Source organism: Lissotriton vulgaris, chromosome 2_1 (assembly GCF_964263255.1).
Source record: "Lissotriton vulgaris chromosome 2_1, aLisVul1.2, whole genome shotgun sequence".
Classification (NCBI taxonomy): Eukaryota; Metazoa; Chordata; class Amphibia; order Caudata; family Salamandridae; genus Lissotriton; species Lissotriton vulgaris.
Window position 1 is genome coordinate 1,165,243,777 of NC_141687.1, and position 24,733 is coordinate 1,165,268,509.

The window sequence follows — 24,733 nt, forward strand, 5'->3', positions numbered from 1 at the left end:
TCTATAGGCTGAGTCCACCAGACCCAAACCTTCTACCACTGTGTTGGCACGATGGGTGCCTGTCCTGGTTGGTTGTCACGCAGCTATGTGGGCATCAGTGCACATCTTCACAAAGAATTACTGTCTCAACAGTCTGGTCTGTCAAAATGGCATGTTGGCCTCTCTGTCCTGCAGGACGTTTTAGTTTGATCCATTCTGCAGACCCCCACTTGGGAGGTATTGCTTTTGTATCTATTCCCAAGGTTAGGAATCTGCAGGTAGAAGTATCCATTAGAAGAACAAGTAATTTACCATTGGGAGTGCTCTTTTTTGTGGATACTCTATCGCACTGCAGATTCTTCAATGCCCTTCCACCTTCTCCTTCTGTTGTATACGCCCTTCTATTTAAAAAGATCCAAATCTAGGAATCTGCACACTCGTTTGTTCAATCTGCTTCCACAGCGGAATGCATTGATGCGTAGTTGCTCGGTGCCACCTGCCAGCACACAGGAGTACTGCTTTAAAAAATTTCAGATCCAGTCTGGCACCTCGGAATACTCACAAGGTGGAGAATCAGCATTTGTTTAGAGCATCCACCAGACAAGCATTAATGAAGGTAAATAACTTGTTCTTCGTATAGCTCTAAGCGTAGGTGTCACACTGAACACAGGTTTAAAGAGTTGGCACAGAGACAATAAATGAAGTATGTCAGCACGTAAACTGCATAGATATATTTAATTTACAGCAATGAGGTGTGTATTGCAGGTGTGAACATGTTTGTAATGGCGCAGGCTATAGAGGTGGTTGATCAGGAAAGGTGGTGTCTAGAGTAAAGCTGTTGTTTTGAATAGAGAAGCTTGAAATGAGGTCTGCTGATACTGTCAAGTGTCTTAGCTGTTTGTGCATGGGTGGCTATTTGATGTATGCTATCCCACTGCGTACCAGTACAATGGTTGTTAATGTTATCTGCCTTGTAATATTGGAACTAAGCTTTTATACTGGTTACGTGTAGAACCCCTTTGCCTTGTGATACACCACTTGGAAAGGATTTCACCTGCTACTAACTACATTGATGGTCTATTCCACGATCTGATATCATTATCAAATGTTTTCGCCCAGGCCATTGACTGCACAAGCATGAAACTTTGAAATACGCTTAAGCTGGAGCAAGCTCATGGGCTAAAATAATATTCCGAATTAAACACATTTCAGCTAATCATGGGAGACAATTCAGTTGCAAAAAAGAAGTTCATACGCTGCTCTTTAGAAGTGTACAATTTCCACATTTGAAGGTCACAATCTATACCCTGAGTATAGTATGAAGATTCTATTTCTTCTCCTCATGACTTGTGTACTGGAAAGTTGTGTCGAACCCAGAAGGATCTGCATTGCATTTCCTCCCCAATGACAAACATGCATAATACACTGTGCAGTGCCAGTTACAAAGTGAGCCTTGGACCCTGTCTTCTCATCAAATAATATATTATCATGTTGGTACCAACTCAGAAGTGCTTTTACACAGATTGTCCCTTATTGTAACTCTAAATATCATAAAAGAGGCCAATGTTGCTTAGTAACACATTTAGAGAATGGTAATTTGCAGCAGTGCTAACAAGAAATGGTAGCAATGCTTTGATAATATATTTTTTCTATTGTAGTCCTATTCACCACCAAACAATGATTTTAAGATTGGCATGAAGTTGGAAGCTCAGGACCCGCGGAACACAACTTCCATTTGTATCGCCACAGTGGTTGGACTGACTGGTGCACGCCTCAGACTGCGTCTAGATGGAAGCGATAACAAGAATGACTTCTGGCGGCTGGTGGATGCAACTGAAATTCAACCTATTGGAAATTGTGAGAAGAATGGAGGAATGTTACAGCCCCCTTTGGGTAAGTGTGCAAGGTCTCTAGCAGCACACTGTGTTGCACAGCCAAAAAAACTATTTAGTGAGGCAGTTTATCTTCCTGTGTTGTTTCTACGGAGACAGATTTGTATTTCACTACTATTTTCTCCATATCAAGAGCAGTTCTTTGTGGACCTTCTCTGAGTTTTTTTTCTGTGCCTTTCTTCCCTTTAAAAAAACTTTGGTCAGTTGTCCATAAAGCTCTGTGTGCTAAGCATTTAACCACTATGAATGGTGCTGTAAAATTACTTTTGACTTTCTTAAAGTCTGCTGCTCTACATTAGCATTGAAAAGCAGCCAGGAAGCTGACCCTTAAAATGTGGCCTGTGCCAGAAGGCAAATATATAAGCGAGGTGAGGGATTCAACTACATTTTAAAAAGCAGGAGGTAAGCACTGAGCTGGCTGTCTTGATTCTGTTTAAATTTTTGGATTCAGCTAAAAATAAAATCTTTTTAAAAATAATTTATAGTGATTAAAAGTTTTGATAAACCGTACACATTTGTTTAAACAATGCCTCAAAAGAGAGATCAGTTATGGGGTGAATTAAGTGTGATGAAGAGTGAGCTGGAGATTGGGCAATAAATAGCCCATCATTTGGGCCAAACACCACATCACGCCATATTGGAGCTTGATACAGTTTGCTGTCAACTGGTCTGAAGTGCACTGTGGATTAGCAGAGTAATAGCACAGGTAGCAAAGGGTATGTAAGTATGTATTGGGAAGTTGAATTGTTATTGGTGATGGATACACATAAAAGTGAGACATGGCTTTTAATACATAGACAAGCCTCCTCTTAGTCATTTTCCTTTAAAAGGGTAGGCTGCCTCTAAAGGAAGATGTTGGCTAATGTGCAAAGTAGCAAACAAGCGGAAAATAAGATTGATTGATTCACACATACTGTGCATAACACTAGCCAGAACAATGGAAAAGCAGATAACTTCCAAAGAGGTATTTGGTCAGAAGACAATGCAATAGAAAAATGCTTGTCTCATAAAAATTCTATATCATGTAAAATCCAAAACTACTGATGTCACTTTGAAATGTTGCACCATAAATTTAGAATTTGAATTCCGATTTCCTAAGCAGGCAGCTGGCAAAATGGAACTGCTGAAAATTGCAGTCGCAGCTGCTGAGTATGTTTTTGGTTTTTGAGTATGCCAATACGGACCTTATTTGCTGCAGAAACATAAAATGCTCAAACTTTTATCTGTTTGCTGCCAGATAGCTTGCTCAAAAGTGAGTTTTTGATTAATTGGTAGAGGACAGTTGTGTATACTTTCCCATCATTTTTATGAATCCATGAAATGTTATTCATGTTCAGGTGGTATGATTAACTGTAATCCTGATTGCTCTAATGCTCATTGTTTCAATGAGAAGTGTGAATGAAGGAAAGGAGAAAAAGATCAAGGTATCATTTGTGGATGGGTGACAGGAGAAACCAAAGGAGCAAATGATATTCCAGAGGGAGTTGGCATACAGTGAGGATAGGAGTCAGCCCAGTGAGTTGGGTTGCCAGCTGATGAGCGGTTGGTATTGAAATTGAGGAACACCAGGAGCTGAAAAAGATTGATAGAAGCAAGAGGAGAACCAATGAAGAGGTTTGTCTGTGATTCCAAGGAAGGCAAGAATCAGAAGAATTGTGTTGTATTGTAATTACATTTCTATAGCACTTCATCACTGGAGACTACTCTGCTAAGGCAGAGGAGTGTAGCTCCACTGCTCGCAGAGCAGTGTAAGAGAAAAATAAAATGATAATAACATAAGTTATTATCATTTGATTTTTAGTATTGATAGGTTAGGACGGACGGGGCGGGGCTTGGCTTCCGTGATGTCCAGGAGGAGGAGTGGTTGCTGCACTCTAAAGTACGCCTTATGATGGTGTGGCCGGCAGTCTTGGCCTGGCCAAACCGTCATGCGTATTGTGTATGTTTTCCACCCAGGCTGCATTACAGCCTGGGTGGAGAACATGCCCAGGCTGCCATTCCTGTCTGAACGCCGAACCACTGCACTCAGACCAGTCACAAGATTGGCTTAGGGTAACCAGTCACAACGCTGCATTGCAGCATTGTGACTGGCTTAGGGGAGCCTGGGTTTTGCCTGGTTGAGGAGAGGAGGAGATAGGACGTGCGAGAGACAAAGGAGAGACGCGCAATCAGTTAAGTGAATTTATTTTTATGACCCTGCCACCCACCGTACCGTACTGACCGCCACTGCACTTCACACCCCATTGCAAGTGTCTGGAGCACAGTAATAAACAGGTAGCATGCTACACCCTGGATGAGTGCTTGGTTGAAAGGGCGTTGTGCTTGATTTGGACTTATGTGGGCACCGTTTTGGATGTTATACCTAATTGACCAGAGTGGTGCTTTTTTCTGGTTTTGGTTTTGATCGCTTAGCAGTGTGATTGAGGAAGAATGAATGAGACATATTGTGCTTAGATGCCATAAACTCTCTTCTGTAGGTTGACTTTTGCCTAAGAGGGGATGCTTGGAATGGGGACAGATGACCTTGCTTGTCGCTGCAGAATTTCACCAGTTGGGCCTCTCAAACATAGCGTCTTCACTGCCAGGCCTCATTTATATATTGGCAAATGCCCTGTTGCTGGTGGATGGACAGCCCGCCAGATTTGTAAATGACCGCCAAGCTGGTGGTCATTTATAAAGTTTGACAGAATCCGCCGAATGAACGTTCCTGTCAGTGCATTTTTCTAGTTTGTAAATGGCACGGTCAGCGGAATGAAGCCCTGCACCAAACAAATTCGTTTTTTATTTAAAAAAAAAAAATCCCGAAGCGGGATTTTCTTTTTGAAAATAAAAAACGCACTGCTCCCCTTGCCATTGGAGTCCTCTCCCATGTCGAGGGGAGCATTTAGCAGTTTTCACTGCCCTTACTGCTTGGGTTTTCCTGGCACTGACGGGCAGTGAAAACTGACCTGTCATTCTTCCTATTTAAATTAAGTAGACAGAATGACAGGTCACCCACTGACTGCCCTTATTCCACAGGGCTGTCAGAGGAGATTAATCACGGCATAGACAGATAATCAATCAATCATAGCATTTGTAAAGCGCACTACATACCTGTGAGGGTCTCAAGGCGCTGGGGGGTGGGGAATGCTGCTACTGCTACTGCTCGAAGAGCCAGGTCTTGAGGAGTCTTCTGAAGGTCAGCAGGCCTTGGGTCTGCCGTAGGTGGACGGGGTCTCCGTTGTGATTAACCCAAAGGTCCGCCCATATTTAAATTCACCACATTCGTTGCAGTAAATATACTCCATCGTCGTCATTACTGAGTATCCTTAATACCAACAAGTATTAAATCAGCCTTGTAATTACCAGTCACCACAGCAATCAATGCATTCCATCGATCCACACTCTGCTGCGAACATTTGTACTCACCAGGTGAGCTCTGGCTATGTAGCCGGTAGAGTTTTCAGATCACTCTGTCAGCTGTGATGCCTTTTTCCAATCTGAGGGTATCCTTTCAGAAAAATAAGTGCTGGTTCATGCCAACTGACCTGCTTGAGCTGATCCCTATGGATACAGTGATTGCTGTATGAAAATGCTGCTGATAGTTCACACTGAAAGGAAATCAAAGAAGTGATTGTAGTAGTAAAAGTCAAGGATGTTACACGCGTTCATGAGGGCAGTTTTGTGACATGAAATGTTTGGAAATCTGGTTACGAGTTTATAGGAAGACGGGTACATACTGAAGAGCTGGTCCGGTTCTAGCAGGTGGGCCAGGCCCTCATAATGTTGCATCCTGGCCCTCCCAAGGCCTATTTACAAGTAGAAAAACATACTTTGCTTTTCTCTCAATGATTCGCGTGGGCCTGCAGCCTCGCTTGCTAAGCCTAATTGTTAAACTTCCATGACAAACAGGTATGCAGTGGGCTACTTGAAGTGCCTGGGACAGGGGTGTGCATGGGGATGGTGACTGTTAACACACACATGTGAAAAGCCAGGGTACCTGTAACACGTCTGTTGTGTTGAAAGAAGCCCGCAAGCTCCCATTACACAGTACTTAAGAGATGACGTATGGCCAGAGCCACTAAGTTTTTGTGATTCTCCAGATGTGGTGATTTCCAGATTAGCCACATTTGCGTCTTAGTCCATCATCTTCTGTTTATTTAGCAGATTAACCCCCCAAAAATTTGCTTCTAGTTCAAATGTATCAAAAGTTACTAAAAACGCTACCACATTTATTGCTGTGCACAATGGTAGGCTTTTTGTCATGAAGAGGCAGATCACCTTCCTGTTGCTGATTGCTGTATTTAGGTGTAAAACTTATATTAATAAGATGAAACCTTCACCGGTACAGCATTAACGTGTAAAAATGAAAAAGTGGTGAGTACTGCTTTAAAATATACCACATTATGCCTCTGAATTTGCATTTTCTTGTCGCATAATTTAGTACATACTACCACATAATTTTATCCTCCCTTGGCAGATAATTACAGTGGACATGTATAGGGCACAAACAATCGAATAGGATTTTGGCATCCCAAGAAAAATATTTGAAAATATGAAAACAATCAACCTGTATCTTCGTGGCTTGTTTTATTTTCATCCTGCTGTGACCCTATTCGCTTATGGCACTATATGGAAAACACACTGTCAATGCCACACGTTTTGACTTTTCTGAATTGAATAGACTTTTCCAAGGTTTTTTAGTTATATAAGTACATTTGTATTTGAATCATGAGAAGTAATAAATTCAGGAACATTGGATTACCTTGTTGTAAAGGTAAGATATAGTAATGTAGAAGATATACTAAGAAATAAGTGATTGCAAGTAAAAGGAAAGGCAATGTAAAATCAGATACTATAGTTTTAGTAAAGAAAGAAAGGGAAAAAAGAGAGCAGAAATAAAAAGAAAGATAATTACATATGGCCTTGGAAGAACAGAGTACAGAAGTAAAACACATTGGATGGTTAGTACGACAACATTTTAAAGACGTGAACTGTATGCACTACAATAGAATAAATAACTTGCAATAAAATCTGTCTTAAGGGGGTATACAGACAGGTAGATGAAGGCTCATGTCCCTTAGCCCCATATTTGATTACGCTCGATAGATAGCTGTAATGAATCAGTAGCCATTGATGATAGCAAGCGAAGTTCAATCATGATAGAAGAGTAGGCTTGTTAGTCGATTTCCTAATGGAGGTGAAAATAGAAATATTTATAGACAACTGTAGTTCAAGTAATTTACCAAGTGCCTTATTCAGACTCCAAAGGTCGTGCTCTCTACCTAAGAAAAGTAGGTTATGTGTAAAGGGCACGTAAATTTGAGTAATGTCAGTAATACGGTTCCATACTGAAAGCCAAAATGTAGACAGAGTTGGACTGGAAAAAGCATGTGGAAGTCTGTAACCTGGTTTTGTATGGCATCACCAGCAAGTGTCATGTTGTGTAAGTTTGAGCTTAAATACGCGGACACGAGTATAGAAAAGTCTGTTATAGAAGGATAGTGTTTGGGTGAGACTAGCAGTGCAGTAAATTTCCTTTCATATGTTATCCCAAATAGAGATTCGCTAGGAGAGACCAAAATTAGTCTCCCATATTGTCCTAATATGTGTTTTGGTTCTGTTAGGGTCAGACATGATCAGGAGCTTATAGATGTGGGCCGCTTTAGAGTGGATCGTATTGGCAGTAAGATGAGAAGGGGAGCAGGGACGAGAGGGGTCTGAAGGAAGTGGTTGTAAAATAGTATTATGAACCAAAATCCAAAGTTCATGATATTGGGAGTGCATTATGGAAGTTGAGATTGTAAATGGGAGATAGTTCAGAAAAGGGAATAGGGGAGCCAGCATTATAAAGTTGAGAAATTAGTATGATATCTGTGTTCAGCCAGGTCTTCCAGAATAAAGTTCTCCCTCTTTTTTTGTGAGTTATTGTACCAACTGCTAAGTAAAAGATCAGTGGGGGATAAGGTGAAAACATAGTAAGGTTTGAGAATAGTGCAGGCATGAGAAATGGTGTTAGGAAGCCAGTATTTAGAATGATTAGACATAAAAACAATACGTTAATGTGAAAAAGGTGCTATCCTAGCTTGTTCCAAGGAGAGCCATAGCTTCGGAGGGTTGTTAGTCGATGGAGATAGATAAAGTTGGAGTTTCTTGATGCCAAAAGCCTTGTGATAGCTGACCGGCCATGGAAATAACACCCTCACTAGATTTCTGAAGCTTTAACCTTGCTAACGGAATTCTAGGAGGTTTACAAGGCCAAAGGAATTTGTAAATTATGTTTTGAATTGTGCCAAAAAAGCTTTTGGATAAGCGGATCGGGACCTAAATGAGATACAAATTGATAAAAGGAAGAAGCATCATACAAATTGTATTAAGACAACCACACCAGGAAAGATATAATGGAGACCATTTCTGAGAAAGAGTTGATAATCTTTCTGATAAGATTTCTGAATTCATTTTAACAGTAACCTTAAGAGATTTCCCATACCATATTCCTAAACATTTGATCATTGTAGGGTTCCAGGAAAGTCCTGCTTCCTCAAAGATATCTTTAGAGCAGTGTTTATTTAAGACAAGTACTACCTGGTTTTATCCATGTTTAATTTATATCTTGATACTGTAGAGTAGAGAGCAAGTTCATGAAGGAAAGCAGAAAGAGATCTTTCAGGGCAGTTCATAGATAGAAGCATCTCATATACATAGCCTGTGAATTTGATATGAGTAACATACATTTTTAAATCAGTAAAATCTGCAGAGGTTCTCAATTGGAGAGTTTTCCAAATTTCACTAACAGAACACAACATGGACAGAGCAATGCAGTTTCCTGTTATACAAAGACCAGTATTGGAAGCTATTCAGTGGCAGCACTGGCATTGTGTAATGGCACTTTCCAGCCTACTCTTAATCTCCAGGGGTGCTCGCTGAGACTAACATAATTTGAAGGAATTTAAGGCACAGACACTATCCTTTGGGGTGCAGAGAAATGAGCATGTATTCTCTCCCAACAAATTCTCGCTTTGTGTCACATAGATAGAAATGGATTATATGGTGAGGTAACCCCTCAGTCCAAAACCAATAAGATAATATAAAGGTATTCTGCACTTGCTGCACAAAGGTTCCTACAATCTGTGGCTTCATACGTTTAAGCATTGCTACTCAGCTTTTCATCTTTGACACAAGATTAGGACAGCAGGTGTTGTATTACATTTGTATGTCTTGCCATCATTATAAAATTTTGATCTTCTAGGTGTCCCAGAACCTTGATGAAAAACACAGTGAAGTTAGCTTCAAATAATTGTGTTTTGGCGTATTTTGAAAGGGTGGAAGTGGTTGATACATTTTCCTATCTGGGGGTGCTTTCCAATAGAAACCGTTCATGGAAAAATATAGTTAAAAATAGAACGCGCCTCTTGGAAAATGTTATTGCGGCAATCTCAAAGATTACAAAAAAATGGGATCTAAACCTATCCCTGAAATTCTAAATATATGTTCGAGGCATATGGGCTGCAGATGGTACATTATGAATAGATCGCCATCTGGTGTTGGGCTCGGATGATTGCACTTTGTTTTTCTCTTGGAGAGTCTTTTGTATCTTGGTGACTCCTCCCTTGGTTGGTAGTGCGCATGGGCATCGGCTCCATCCTTAGATTGTTTTTTTCCGCCATCGGGTTCGGATGAAGATCGAGACGCTCCAGATCAACTTCAGAAGAAAGTGATTTTTCGGCGCGTATTCCCTTTCCAATTCGACGGTATTGTTATCGAACGCGTTCATTCCATTCCGACGCGTTACAAATTCAAAATAGAAGAGAAAAACTTGGATCTACGTCGAAGAAAAGGAAGCCTTTCTCGACGCAGTCAAGCCCGGAGTCCATGGAAAGGACTCCATTCAAAAAATGTCCAACGTGTGGTGCTAAGTTCCCACACAAGGACCTACACGAGGTGTGCAACCTCTGTATATCGCCTGAACACGAATCCAGGGACTGCGAAGCCTGCGCAGCATTCTCCTCCAAGCTAACGATTAGAAATCGCCGAGCTCGAAGACACGAGGTTTCCAGAATGCAGGCGGAGGCGATCCCGGAGCTGTTCGGAGACGAACAAATCGAGGAAGAAGAGGACCAGTCGGGGTCGGAAGGGGACCAGTCGGAGGTCGAAGAACTCTTCGAGCAACAAACCGTGAGTGACGACGTCCCCTTACCGAAAAACCGACCCCGTGCGGTAACGACCCCGCCCTCGGGCCCGGTCAAACCGCTGAAAAAAGTTTCCGACGCCCCGCCCTCGGGCCCGGCAACGAAACCAAAACTGAAACCGAAACACTCGGACTCCCACCATGTCGGATCCGAGAAAAGGGCGACATCGACTTCGGCACCGAGGCTACATACAAAGGAGAGCTCGGTATCGAAACATTCCATGTCGAAACATAAATATGATTTATCGCCCAAAAGACACTCGATACCCAGAAAGTCGGAATCGAGCAGACATTCAGTATCGAAAACAACAAGATCTGACGATCAAAAACAAAAACAGCTCTCGGAACCAGGACCCTCGGTACCGATTCAGGAGCAACAGACAGATCCCAAACAAAAGATCTTGTTTATTGATCCACAAACTGGGAAAGTGGTCACGAAGAAGAGAAAGAGTGAACAGTCAGAAGATAAACCTCTTCCTTCAAAAAAGAGAACAATGGGGACGAATATAACTCCTCCTGCTTCTCCTCGTCCTAGAGTCACACCCTCTTCTCCTATTCCTCACAATAGGCCAAATATTCCTACACCTTCCACACCAAGACCAGCTACACCTCAGTCAGATGTAGACGGTGATCTAGGGGAGGGAGAACCTCAAGGGGATGACGAAACTATCCCAGATGAGGAGGATCCATGGGAAAATTATGATGTAGGGTCAGATGAGGACAACGACCCAGAGCTATATCCCTCAAAGCCTTCACCACCTGATGATAACACAGGGTTTGTGCAGCTCATTAATAGGGCAGCAAAATATCACAAACTAGATATGCATACAGAACCTCAAATAGAGGATTTCTTGTTAGAGACTCTACCTAATGCACAGAGAACATCAGGTACTCTTCCTATGCTGAAGGGTCTTCTTACTCACACAGAGGAAATATTCGAAAACCCAGTGAGAGCCAGGGTGTTAAACCCAAGAATTGATAAAAAATACAAAGCGGCTCCAAAGGACCCAATATTTATTAGAGGGCATGTACCTCTAGACTCGCTGGTGGTCTCAAACGCTCGTAAAAGAGCAAACTCATTATCTACAGGAGAGGCTCCTCCACCAGATAAAGAGTCGAAGTTAATAGATGCATCAGGCAAAAGAGTAGCATCACAGGCAGCGAATAGCTGGCGTATAGCCAATACACAAGCACTACTCGCACGGTACGACAGGGCACATTACGATGAGTTAGAGAAACTTCTCACACATCTCCCAAAAGAACATCAGAAGAAGGCAGATCAGTTTATACAGGAAGGTAAAATAATAACTAATACTTCCATTAAGTGTGCATTAGACGCAGCGGACACTGCAGCAAGGTCTATTAACACTAGTGTCATGCTAAGAAGGCACGCATGGCTTAGAATCTCAGGATTCAAACAAGAAGTACAAACAGCACTACTGAACAAACCATTTGATCAGAAAACATTGTTTGGTTCAAGCACGGACGAGACATTAGAAAAAATGAAGAAAGATACGGAAACGGCTAAGTCAATGGGAGCATTGCAACAGCCAACACACAGAGGTTCCTTTCGTAGATCCACCTATAGAGGGGGCTCAAAGAACACAGGAACGAATCAGCAATCCACATCTTTCACACCAACATCACCCAGAGGTAATTCAAGAGGCAGTTACAGAGGTAACAACAATAAGGGTAGAGGCCGCGGAAATAATAACAACCGCAACGCCTCAACACCAAAACAGTGACTTCATAGAACTCCCCCCAGACCATATAACACCGGTCGGGGGACGTCTATCACAGTTCCTACCTGTCTGGGAGAACATCACGTCAGACAAGTGGGTGAGACAAATTATCCAACATGGTTATTGCCTAGAACTCACAGCTACCCCACCAAACATCCCCCCCAAACAGCGTCCAATGAGTCAAGATCATCTGACATTGTTAAGAGAAGAAGTTCTAGCACTTCTACAAAAGCATGCAATAGAGAAGGTCCCAAAAGATCAACAAGGAACAGGAGTATACTCTCTATACTTCCTGATCCCCAAAAAGGACGGGTCCCTAAGACCAATATTAGACCTCAGACCTCTCAATGCTTACATAAATTCGGAGCACTTCCACATGGTCACGCTCCAACAAGTACTCCCTTTACTGAAGAAAGGGGACTTTCTTTCTACACTGGATCTAAAAGACGCTTACTTTCATATCCCAATTCACAAAGCCCACAGAAAATACCTAAGGTTTGTGTTAGAAGGACAACACTATCAGTTCAAAGTCCTTCCGTTCGGTGTCACAACAGCACCGAGAGTTTTCACAAAATGCCTAGCTGTGGTGGCAGCACACCTAAGAAGACAACAAATACATGTCTTCCCATACTTGGACGATTGGCTAGTAAAGGACAAATCAAAGGAAGAATGTCTTCACAACACACAGAAGACAATTCAATTGCTGCACCACCTAGGGTTCACGGTGAACTACAAAAAATCACACCTGCAACCAAACCAGATTCAGCAATACCTGGGGGCTACAGTAGACACAGAAAAGGCAATAGCATACCCCAACCCAATCAGAGTACAGACAATGGTCGGGTTAATACAAAGATTTCAACCACAACACTCACTACCAGCACGAGTGTTTATGCAACTATTAGGCATGATGTCCTCCTGCATACTGCTAATACCACATGCCAGACTACAAATGCGCCCACTACAAGAGTGTCTAGCGACACAGTGGAATCAGGCTCAAGGTCAGATTACAGATCTGGTGTTGGTAAACGACCGGACGTATCGCTCTCTGAAGTGGTGGAACACAGAAAACATTTCCAAGGGACGGTCGTTCCTAGAGCCAATTCCACAAGTAATAATAACAGCGGACACATCGCTCTCCGGATGGGGAGCGCATATGGACAGATACACAGTACAGGGGAAGTGGAGTGTGCAGCAAAAGAAACTGCACATCAACTACCTAGAACTATTAGCAATATTTCTAGCACTAAAAGCTTTCAAAATGCAAATAACAAGCAAAGCAGTCCTGATCAGAACAGACAACATGACTGCAATGTATTATATTCAAAAACAGGGGGACACACACTCTCTCCAACTGTCCAGACTAGCACAGGACATATGGAGATGGGCCATTCCTCAAAAGATCTACCTGTTAGCGGAACACCTACCAGGAGTTCAAAATCAAATAGCAGACATCCTAAGCAGACAGTCAGAACAAGTACACGAATGGGAGCTGCACGACCAAATACTACAGCCATTCTTCCAAAAATGGGGGCAACCAGAGATAGATCTGTTTGCCAATCATCAGAACGCAAAATGCAAAGAATTCGCATCCAGGTACCCACACCAAAGGTCCCAGGGCAATGCACTGTGGATAAATTGGTCCAACAAATTTGCTTACGCGTTCCCTCCTCTACCACTAATTCCATTACTGGTGCGGAAACTGCAGCAACACTCAATGACAATGATACTAGTGGCACCCACGTGGGCAAGACAGCCGTGGTTCACCACGCTGCTACAACTCTCACAAGTACCACATCAAAAGCTAAGGTTATTACCCATGCATCTTACACAGAACCATGGAGAAATAATGCACCCAGATCCCAAACAACTGAACCTAGCGATCTGGCTCCTGAGGTCATAGAGTTTCGGTATTTAGATTTACCACCAGAATGCATGGAAATCATTAAACAAGCAAGACGTCCTACCACCAGAGCATGCTATGCAGCAAAATGGAAGAGGTTTGCTATACACTGTAACAGTAAGCACATCAACCCTCTGGACGCATCCACTAAACAAATCATTTGCTATTTATTACACTTACAGCAATATAACCTAGCATATACCTCTATCACAGTTCATCTCGCAGCCATAGCGGCGTACCTACAAAACAGGCAACATCTGTCACTGTTTAAAGTACCAGCAATTAAAGCTTTCATGGAAGGACTCAAAAGAGTCATTCCACCAAGAAGACCACCTTCCCCAGTCTGGAATCTTAACATAGTGCTTACCAGACTATGGGGCCACCATTTGAACCTATGCATAGGTGCGAAATACAATTCCTCACATGGAAGGTGGCCTTCCTCATAGCTATCACGTCACTTAGAAGAGTAAGTGAACTGCAGGCTTTTACGATTCAAGAACCATTTATGCAGCTACACCAAAATAAAGTGGTTCTTAGAACAAACCCAAAATTCTTACCGAAGGTTATTTCAGCATTCCACATCAATCAGTCAGTGGAATTACCGGTTTTCTTTCCAAAACCACAAACAGTAGCTGAAAGAGCCCTACATACACTGGATGTTAGAAGGGCTATATTGTACTATATAGAAAGAACACAAACTTTCAGAAAGACAAAACAGCTATTTGTTGCGTTTTCTCCCACACATAAAGGCAATCCCATCTCCAAAGCGGGCATTGCCAGATGGATTGTAAAATGCATTCAAATATGCTACTTAAAGGCAAAGAGAACATTAACTGTTCCTCCTAGAGCTCACTCTACACGTAAACTAGGAGCATCTATGGCATTTCTGGGAAACATTCCATTAGATGACATATGCAAAGCGGCTACCTGGGTTACACCGCACACCTTCACAAAACACTATTGTGTAGATGTGCACACAACACAACAAGCTAGAGTGGGACAAGCAGTATTAAAAACATTATTTCAGACAGTTGCAACAGACACGGGCGACCACCGCTAGGGAGAGAACTGCTGTATAGTCTATTCATAATGTACCATCTGCAGCCCATATGCCTCGAACGGAATATGCTACTTACCAGTATGCATCTGTTCTTGGCATAGAGGGCTGCAGAGTGGTACATGCCCTCCCACCCTCCCCGGAAACCTGTGTCTGTTCCAACATTATCTTATTTAGATACACTTACATGGGCACTCTTATCTGTATTCTACTATACTACTCCATCTAACCCTACTATGGCAAAACAATCTAAGGATGGAGCCGATGCCCATGCGCACTACCAACCAAGGGAGGAGTCACCAAGATACAAAAGACTCTCCAAGAGAAAAACAAAGTGCAATCATCCGAGCCCAACACCAGATGGCGATCTATTCATAATGTACCACTCTGCAGCCCTCTATGCCAAGAACAGATGCATACTGGTAAGTAGCATATTCCATCTAGCGAAAGCTAAGGTTAGTTCTAAATATGGGGCAGCAATTTAGGAATCAACTGATGTAGACCCTTTACAGTGGGTGGAGGAAGCATTTTGTAAGATAACTCTTTCCTTGCCCCGCACTTGTTCAATTTATATTTCCCCTGTGTAATTGGACCTGCCATATATAGAGAATTCAATCAGATTGGCTCCATTATTATTATGGCTCTCAATATGGAAAAGGGACTGCGTACAATTAGATCAGGCAGGTTCTCAGGGATTGTCTAAAATTGGATTATGCTTATAAGATCCCCTGGTTGAAATATATAGAGACAACACTGACTGCACTAGACCTTCCAGTGCTGTTTGATGCACTGTAGCTGTGTGTTAGCTTCTCGAAGATCAAACTAAAAAAGATTTTACCATCAATAGCATCAGGAATAGATGGGAGATAAACAAAGTGAAAAGTACAATAAACCTCTATGGTCTGCTCCCTCCCATAAACGGTGGAATAAAATCATATCTGTCTTTTGTTCGGAATCCCCAACATCAATATACTTTGAGGTTTTGTTTAAATTATATTCCGTTAATGTATAGTTTTCTGGTTAATATCCACTTATGTCAATGTGATGAAATAGCATTACAAACTACTTAGATATCATATTCTTTTGTTCTTCCTATGGCCCCCAATGTAGCACTTTTTTTAGTCCCTATGTAACGTAAATATAAATTTAAGCAATGTAGACCCGCTCCGTATTTTATTCAACGGCTGGATGACCCCTTGTGTGCTATGCTCTTAATTCTTTCCTATGGGCTGTAGCAAAGCACAGACACCTATCTCTTCAGATGTGTAGATAAATAGATTTTCTTAAAATTGCAGGAAGTAGATGCATTTTGCAATAGCCGCTTGTTTCTAGGATGATATATCAATTGATTTTATATAGGACTAGCTTACCCGTCACGAGTTGCCTCGATCTCAGAAGAAAGGAAATTCAAGGAAACTCGTTATGATAACATTAAATTTATATTGTGTCATTGTTATTGAAACTTATTCATTTTATTTTTGAAAACATTTCTATGTGTGGCTTGAGCAGTGCGTCCCCGATTGGCTTCCAATCTTGATTGTCGTGGCTTCCAATCTTGATTGTCGTTCCTCGTTCGTTTGAGAATTACGAGCTTGAGCAGTTTGTATTCGAACAGCTTCTATTCTTGCTTCCCGTTGCTCATCTGTTTCTGAAGCTCGTAATGCCTTTTTCTTTCGTGCTTCTGATGTAGATTGATCAATCGATTTCCGTTTAGGGGTCATAACTGTGGACGATGCTCGCAAATTCGCTGTCTATTTCAGTATTCGAAAGATTGAGGGCCCTGGGGGGCCGATTTTTTAATTTTTTTATTTGACAGAAACCTTCGCTGGAGTGTACTCAACAACTTCCCAAAGTTTCATGGGGATCGGATGAATGGTGTAGTAATGCATAAAGGACAAAGAGACAGACAGACATACTTTCGTTTTTATATATATAGACTAGCTTACCCGTCGCGCGTTGCTGCGATCTCAGAAGAAAGGAAATTTAAGGAAACTTGTTATGATCACATTCAATTTAGATTGTGTCATTTTTATTGAAACTTATTCATTTTAATATGGAAAACATTTTAAAGTGTTGTTTTAATTCTGTTTATTTATTCGAGTGCTTGTGGATACACAGTATTTTTTTTTTCCGTCTGGTGCGTACACAAATAAATCAGAAGGTTTTCAGACGCGTGAGCTGGCCACATACAGTTGTCCATGTGAGAAGCACGGATTCTCCAAATCTAGTCCACACACTTGCAGCAATTGTCCTTGTGCTTTGTTGATGGTCATTGCAAAAGCGAGTCGCACCGGAAACTGTAAACATTCAGTATTGGAAAGATTATGAGGGGCCGGGGGGCCGATATTTAACAAATGTTTTCTATTTTTTTGTTGTTGCCAGAAACCTTCGCGGAGTGTACTCAACAACTTCCCAAAGTTTCATGCCGATCGGATGAATGGTGTAGTAATGCCTTAAGGATAAGCAGACAGACATGCATTCGTATTTATATATTAATAGATTTTAACTGAATGCATTTCATTTAACAGCTAAGTAATTCCCACGTATGCTATGCATATGCTTTAATTTGCGGGTTGTAGCAAAGAGCAGACACCTATCTCCTCAGATATGCTGATTAATTTATTCTTTTATCGTAACGGGAAGTAGATGTATTTTGTAATAGCTACTTGTTTTTAGGATGATATTAATGATTTTACATAGGATCTTTTAACTGATATGTAATGTATGTTGTTATACCAATGTTTGTACTTTTATCCATTGAAATAATGCGAAATAAAGGAATGATGATGATGATGGAATACAGAGTAAATAACAGGGTTAGACCACTAATTGTATTAACTGTCCATTAACTGGCAGCTGAGGATGTGGTGGTGTCCATTTGTCAGAAGTTCTGAAAAACGTGGGTCCACAGATTCCTCACTTCGTGCTCGATTCACAGAACTAACTTAAGAAAAAATCCTAAACTTACTACTATTTTGGTATTCACAGAAGGCACTTACTCATTTTGGTATTCACAGAAGGCACATACTAATTTTGGTATTCACAGAAGGCACTTACTCATCAATCATAAGTGCCTTCTGTGAATACCAAAATGAGTAAATGGTTTAGGATTTTGTCTTAAGTTAGTTCTGTGAATCTGGCCCTTTGACTCTAAAGGGTAGTGAACTTCGTAAAAAAAAAGTATAGAATCTTGACAAGAGAAAATTGTGATGAATTGGTGCAGAGATAAGAAATGGAGGGTAATTAGAGGAGAGTGTGAAGAAAGAAAAAATGAGGCTGGGGAAAAAAAGAAAGGATAAGAAAAAAATGGCAAGGAAAGAGATAGATGAAATAAGAGTAAAGTAGTGAGTAAAAGAGAAGAGAAAAAATAAGATAGAAGGGCTGATTAGAGAGGAGTAGGACACTGATATGCTTCATAAAGTAGAGAATATGATGACGATGATGTTAGAGGTGGTTGAATGGGGATATAGCAGGAGAACAATGAGCAACGTGGGTGATTGGAATAGGATGACTGATAAACCTCAACTGAAAAAGAGATGAAAGGTGAGTAGAGGGAGAGGAGTAGGGAAAGGAGAGTGTGGAGGATGAAGCTGATAAAGGATTATGATAATGAGAAAAAAAGGTAATCGGAGAGGAGCATAATGAACAAATGCTAAATTGTATCGGGCAGTAAACACTGTCACCGACTTCAAAAGTCAAAAAAGCCTTTACAATGTCAGGTGCCCTAGGTCTTCATGGATCTTCTCCATACACACACTGTATCCAGGCACAGGGATTGCAAGGCCCATTTACGTACTCCCACACAGGAACAACTGCCTGATGGAAGCAGTTCAAGCTTCCTTTATATACACAAAATGATTACCTTGTAGGCGGCAGCAATTAAGCTAAGCCCGACAGAAGTGGGTGAGATGGAGAGAGTTAAGGGTGAGATGGAGAGACAGGAGGTTGTGTTTTAAAGAGAGGTTGTTGAAACCGAAAAAGTGGAGGGAGATGGGTGGGAGTGAGAGAGAGCGAGAAAGGATGATGTGGCAAAGAGAGAAAGGGTAGTGAAGAGAATGAGGAGGCAGGTGAGTGCAAGTGTGAGAGAAAGGCATGGCAGAGAAAGAACTCTGATTCAATGCCAGGGCTGAGGGCACTTCAGGATGATGGGGATGGCTTGCTCCACCTCAGTATACTTATGATGCCTTATACATTGATTTACAGAATGACAGATGGCTTGACTCCTCGCCAGAGCCTGACTGACTACTTGGGCCAAGCACGGACAAGCGCTCCTTTTTTGCGTTGTGGTCAAAAGGGCAACTGAGGCACTAGATTTGCAGCTTCCTTCTGAGACCACATCAAATGTCCTTACGAAGATCTTGCAACCTGGGCCAGCTACTTCTGAGCCTTTACTTCTATTTAACAATGTTTTCACTGATACTTTAATGGCTGCCTGGTAAAAACCTTGTTCTTGTCTGCCTGTGAATAGGCAGGTGGCCAGACATCACCAACCTGCGCCTGGTGACCAGGCTTTTTTCACCTAGCATCTCAACCGAGAGAGCCTTATCGCGCACCCAGGGCCGGCTTTAGTGCTGGTGGCGCCCCGTGCCCCAGTGTTTGTTGGCACCCCCAATGACCACCTCTGCCACGGATCACCTCAATTTCTTTTGTTTTATAGCGCCACTCATACCAGTGTAGGGTGTCATAGCACTTTACATCACACACAAATTACACAGAGACAGTGAATCATAGATGTCTAAACCATTGTTTTGGAAATGTTACACATAAGACAGAGGACTACAAGGTGTAGGTGCCACATATCCTCTATAATGGTAGGCAGTGTAGTTTAAGAATGCTTGGTCTGGAAAAACACAAACTCCGAATTGAAAACATATCACGATGTTTGGGGGTTGTTTTTACTAATAAGAATTAATATCTACCCAACAGCAGCTGCTGGTAATCCTACTTGGGTAGGCAGCACAGGGGGTTGGGGGAAAAGTTTCAACACTTTCCTTTCACTGCCGGCCCACGCTCTTACGCTCCCTCTAAGTACCGCCCCTTGCTGCTCCTGGCACCACAATCCCCAGGAGCACAGGCTCCCAGACTTCCCAAGCAATCCCAGCACTTCTTTCATGCAATTATCCCCTGCATTAGAGAAGTGCAGGAAATTGGCGAAGTGGATCAGTTTAATGTTCCGTGGGGACTGGGAGCCTGCGCTCTGAGAACTGATGATATCTTCCAGGAGCAGCCTGGAGATATCAAAGCGTTCTTTTTGGTTTGTCCGGCAGTGCACGGCCAGCCAAACCAACATGCGCACTTTCAGTACCTACTACCACTCCCCTCGGGCTGACACGGAGACGTGGCCCGCCTTGTCCAAGACTCGCTGTCGCAGACTACAAGTGAAAATTAAAATGACAATAAAATTGTTTGATTGTCATTTTATTTTTCTTATGTGTTCAGAGCAGAGGAGCCGCCCCTGCTAACCAAATTAACCCTTTTTACAACATTCGGATAATGAAAGACTGGGGAAAAATCATAACTCTCTAACCCATACCGTGCAGATCTTTGATGACACGTAATAGCTAACTGTTCTATATTAGGATTTTAACCTATAACTGCAAGTAATAAAAGGATCTCGCTGACAAAAGCAGCAACCCACTGAACTAGCTACAATATAGGCACTATGTGAACTGCATAGTACATGTGCTTTGCAGAAGGCATATTGACCCTCTGCGTTACTTTATTATGAGTCAAAACTGCCACTAGGCAAAAGCCCGAATTCTCTCAAGGAGGAACATTAATCACTGTAGTTATTTTGACACCTTTATTGTTGCATGAAAATTGTTGGGGGCAAGAAACGCGGCGGCAGGTGCTTTTCAGATCCAAAGGTACTTGAAAACAAGTCGCTTCCCAAAGTCAGCGCTCGGTGTGGTGGACGTGCGTCTTGAAGGTATCATGCTGTTTAGCTTGGACTTCAGTCCTCCAATTCCTCTTCTCCTTCTGCTTCAGCCACCTAACCACTTTAGTTTACCTTTAGAAGCATATACCCAACCGCTGGGGGGCAGGATTTGACATTTGCTCCTAGGTTAGCAATTAATAATGTCAGACCACTGCGTCTTAGAAATAGTTAAAAATAGCTATGCTCTAATTTTCCTCTCACTATTGCTTCAACACTGGAGCAGATGTCCAGCAAGCAGCTGTTGATACTATTACAAGTGATGCGTTTGGCAGATTTTAAGTGAGCACCAGCCCATTCTGGTACAAAAGATGCGGTTGTTGCTCTTCAAGGGTACTATCTAGAGGTTTCCAGACTCTGAAAGATGAGAGAGTTGTTACTTTCGCTGTTTTGTCGTTTGAGAGAACAGGGGCCTCAAGCCTATTTTGGATCTCTGGCCTTTAAATACCTTTCTGCGGAAGGACAAATTCAGTGCTCACACTAGGCCAGATCCTGTTTGTTCTGAAGCAAGGCTTCATGATGGTGTCCTGAGACGTGCAGGACCAGTATTTTCCAATACCGTCCTGCATTCACACAGATGTTATCTGTGGTACAATATTCGCCAGAAGCATTCACAGTTTCTTGTGCTCCTTTTCGGCCTCACTATTCCCCTTGTGTGTTCATGAAAGTGATTCTAGTGGCCGGGGCCCCTCTTCAGATGGCAAAGATATGAGTATTTCTGTACCTTGACGAGTGGGTGTTGAAGGTGGGTATGCAACAGTCAGTCTTGGACTACAATGGCAAATCTCTTGACCTCATTGGAGTTCACTATTAACAAGCTGAACTCCTACCTAACGTATTCACAGAGGCTTCCGTTCATTGGAGCAATCTCGGAAACAGCGGAGTTTAGGGCTTTCCTTCCACCTCATTGAGTCGGGCTATAATACCAATATTTCATGCTAAATCCTTTATCATGGTGAGAGCAACTTCTTAGCCTCCTCCATCCTCCTCATCAGCCAAACCAGGTGGCATATGCATGCTCTGCAATGTAATTTGAAGCTCCATTGGGCCCATCATCAAGGCAATCTGATTGATGCTATTCTGAAGAGACCGCTCCAGATCTTCAGTGGTGCCTTCTCAAACACAATTGGTCGAACTGCAGGCCCCTCTCCCTTCCAAATCCAGAGCTGATGGGGGCGATGGACAATTCCTTGCTGGTCTATGAACATCATCTGGGAAAGCTGGAGATCAAGGGACTCTGGTCTTGGGCAGAGGACTGGCTCCCCATCAACCTGTTAGAGTTGCGAGCCATTCGTGTGTCTCTGAAAAAGTTCTGCCATCCACCAAGAGGAGGCTGGTTCCATGTTCTCCCAGATAACGTCACCGCCATGTGGTACTGCAGGAAGTTGTTGAAGAGGGGTCCTGGTCTATGTATCCAGAGTCTTTGTGCCTCTGTAGATGGCTGGAACGCCATGGCATTTTCCTTATCGCTAACCACCTGGCAGGGTCCCTTTATGCCAAAGTTGATTAACTGAGCAAATGATGTCTGGCAAATCATGAGTGGCATCTAAAGCCACAGGCTACACAGGGCATCTTCCAGTAGGGAGCAGGACAGCCCGTTTAGATAAAAGCACTGCGGCGGGGTGGTGGGGTGAACCTCACAGACTACGACAAGGGAAAATTAATTATTTATTTCATTTCCCCTCATCGTCATCTGTCGAGTTCCCCACCGCTCTTACCTGCACAGGCTGCTCCTTGTAGGGAGTACTCTAGTTAGATCTTCTCGTCACAATCAAAAACGTGCAGTGCCGAAAGTTTTCACAAGAACAAAAAGTCTTAAGATGCATGCCAGTTGGTATGGAACACAGGACTCCAGTCCTTTCTGCCCCACCTCTCTCACCTCAAGTTCTGCAGAAGATCAAGAAAACTTGGCCCAAGTCATTCTAGCATCTCTGGATTGGGATAAGAGATTGTGGTAGCTGGCTCTTCTGGGCATGAGCATCTGTCCTCCAAGCAACCTACCAATTTACAAGGATGTCCTTTTGCAGCAACAGGACATGGTTCTCCACCTGAATCTGCACAATATGTACCTACATTTATGGAGATTGAGTGGCAGCAACGTACTGCATTTGATCTGCCGCCTGAAGCGCTAGGCTCCCTTCCTGAAATCCATTTTTGCTGGATGCTTGAACAAATTTGTGGTCTGGAGTGGCGTTCAGAAGACTGACCCCTTACAAGCAAAACTGTCAAACATCCTTCTGCTTGTTTTAACTTTGGCCAAGGAAGATCTTGCAGGTGGCAGTATTAAAGGTTATGTGTTGGCCCCTTCTATGTTTGCCAGACCAACCGTCCTTGTATAAATCACCTGCTGTGATGAGATTTCCTTTTTTTTAACAACAACAATTTATTCTTTAGACTATAAGCAAAAAAAGAGCAAGTATAATCATAACGGGTCCACACAGGGAGTCCCAGTATTGATAGCATTGCTATCTACAATTAACCCTTCATTCCCACGAGTTCAGAATCTGCAGTGTACAGTCCATAGTATGGCCATCACTTTCCCCATATCTTCGGGTGCTTCTTAGGGCATCCTCCGGCTAAATAAATTGGTTCCTCCAATTTAGCTTAGCAGTCCATGCTCAGCCTTCCTTTCTTCAGGGGTGGAGCATCTGTTTACTGCCAATATTTGGCAATGTTCCTTTTAGCCATCAACGTACCTAGACCCAGTAAGGCTGGACACCCCCTTGCGCTTCCCAACTCATCTACCAAGCCAGGCAGCACAACTGTGGGCGATGCCTCCAGTGTTTGGGCCAGGACCCTTAACAGGGTCTTGAATATGACTGGATAATAGGGCACCGCCATACCATGTGGTAGAAGTCTCCCACTTTTCCATGACATCTGGCGCAGGTTGGGTTTATGAAAGTTTATTGGCTTTCCATAAACGATTGGGTGTGTAGTAAGTACAAAGTAGGTATTTAAGTTGGACAATGCACAATCTGGCTGAAATTGTTAGGGTTAGGGGAGCTATGCATGCCTCCCTCCAGTCAGCCTCCTCTATCGGATCCAACCATCCCTCCCTCAGGGTCTCCAGAGTTCAAGGGGCATGGTTAACCAGGGCTTTATAAATATGGGAGAGCCCACCCCTGATCAGTGGGCAGAGTAGCAGCCGGGCTTCCAGAGGGCTAGAATCTAGCGCCTCCCGATATCCAGAGAGAGCGTGCTGGGGTTGGAAATAACAGAAACATTGTGATTTGTTATGGGAGATTTCTGATTGAAGGTCTTGGAAGGATTTTAGGTAGTCACCCTCCCAAATGTCACCAAGGCGTGATACCCCAATATTGTCCCATCCCTGGATTCCCTCCAGGCCCACTGTCTGTATCAGACATCTGCCCGGCCATAGAGGGGTTTCCACATCACCCTCTTGTCCCTCTCCGTCCATCTCAAGGCAGCACGTCGTGTCCGGAAGACCACTCTGGTGATTTCCGGGAGCGACTGAGTGACTGAAGTGCCGAACAACATACCTATAAGGTTATTAAAGCCTAGTAGAGACACCTCCATCCGACAAGATGGATCCATCCAACCACCACATGTCCAGTCATTCATCTTAATCGTATGCATAGCCCAGTAGTAGAGACAGATGTTGGCCAAGGCAAGACCCCTGTCAAAGGTTGAACGGACACATTTGTCAGAGGCAAACTTGGGGGTGTTTTCGACCCAAAGAAATCTCCATGCTTGGGATGTTATTGTAGTGAACCAGTGGTTCAGGATGGAGAAGGGTAAATTCTGAAGTATATGAAGGAGCCACAGTAGGACCATCATTTAATTTAGGGCTACCTACCCCAGTGCGTTGACCGGAAAAGTAATCCATCTGTATAGATCAGCTTAGACCCAACGGCTGAGGCTGGCTCCCATGTCATATGGATCCCCAGTTAGTGAAAACTCAGGTGCTGGATCGGTAGGGCAGGGTGCCAGGTCTCATTGTCCCTGTTTCCTAGATTCTTTTTGACCAGCATCTCCTGGAGAAAGGCCCAGTCCTCCTCAGAGTCGAGGAGCATTAGGGCTGTGGCACACTTAAAGCC

General features: G+C 42.9%; 1 protein-coding gene across 2 annotated transcripts in view; it reads left to right on the forward strand.

The window, feature by feature from the left end:
• SCMH1 (Scm polycomb group protein homolog 1) overlaps window positions 1-24,733 on the forward strand; it is a 413,339-nt gene that overhangs the window by 55,925 nt on the left and 332,681 nt on the right. For both annotated transcript variants that reach the window (XR_015308461.1, XM_086956860.1), the window contains exon 6: window positions 1,638-1,872. Coding sequence is in view for 1 of the 2 variants with exons in the window: in XM_086956860.1 (XP_086812986.1) it covers window positions 1,638-1,872 (235 nt within the window). In the remaining variant the exon portion in view is untranslated. The remainder of the gene's footprint in view (window positions 1-1,637; window positions 1,873-24,733) is intronic.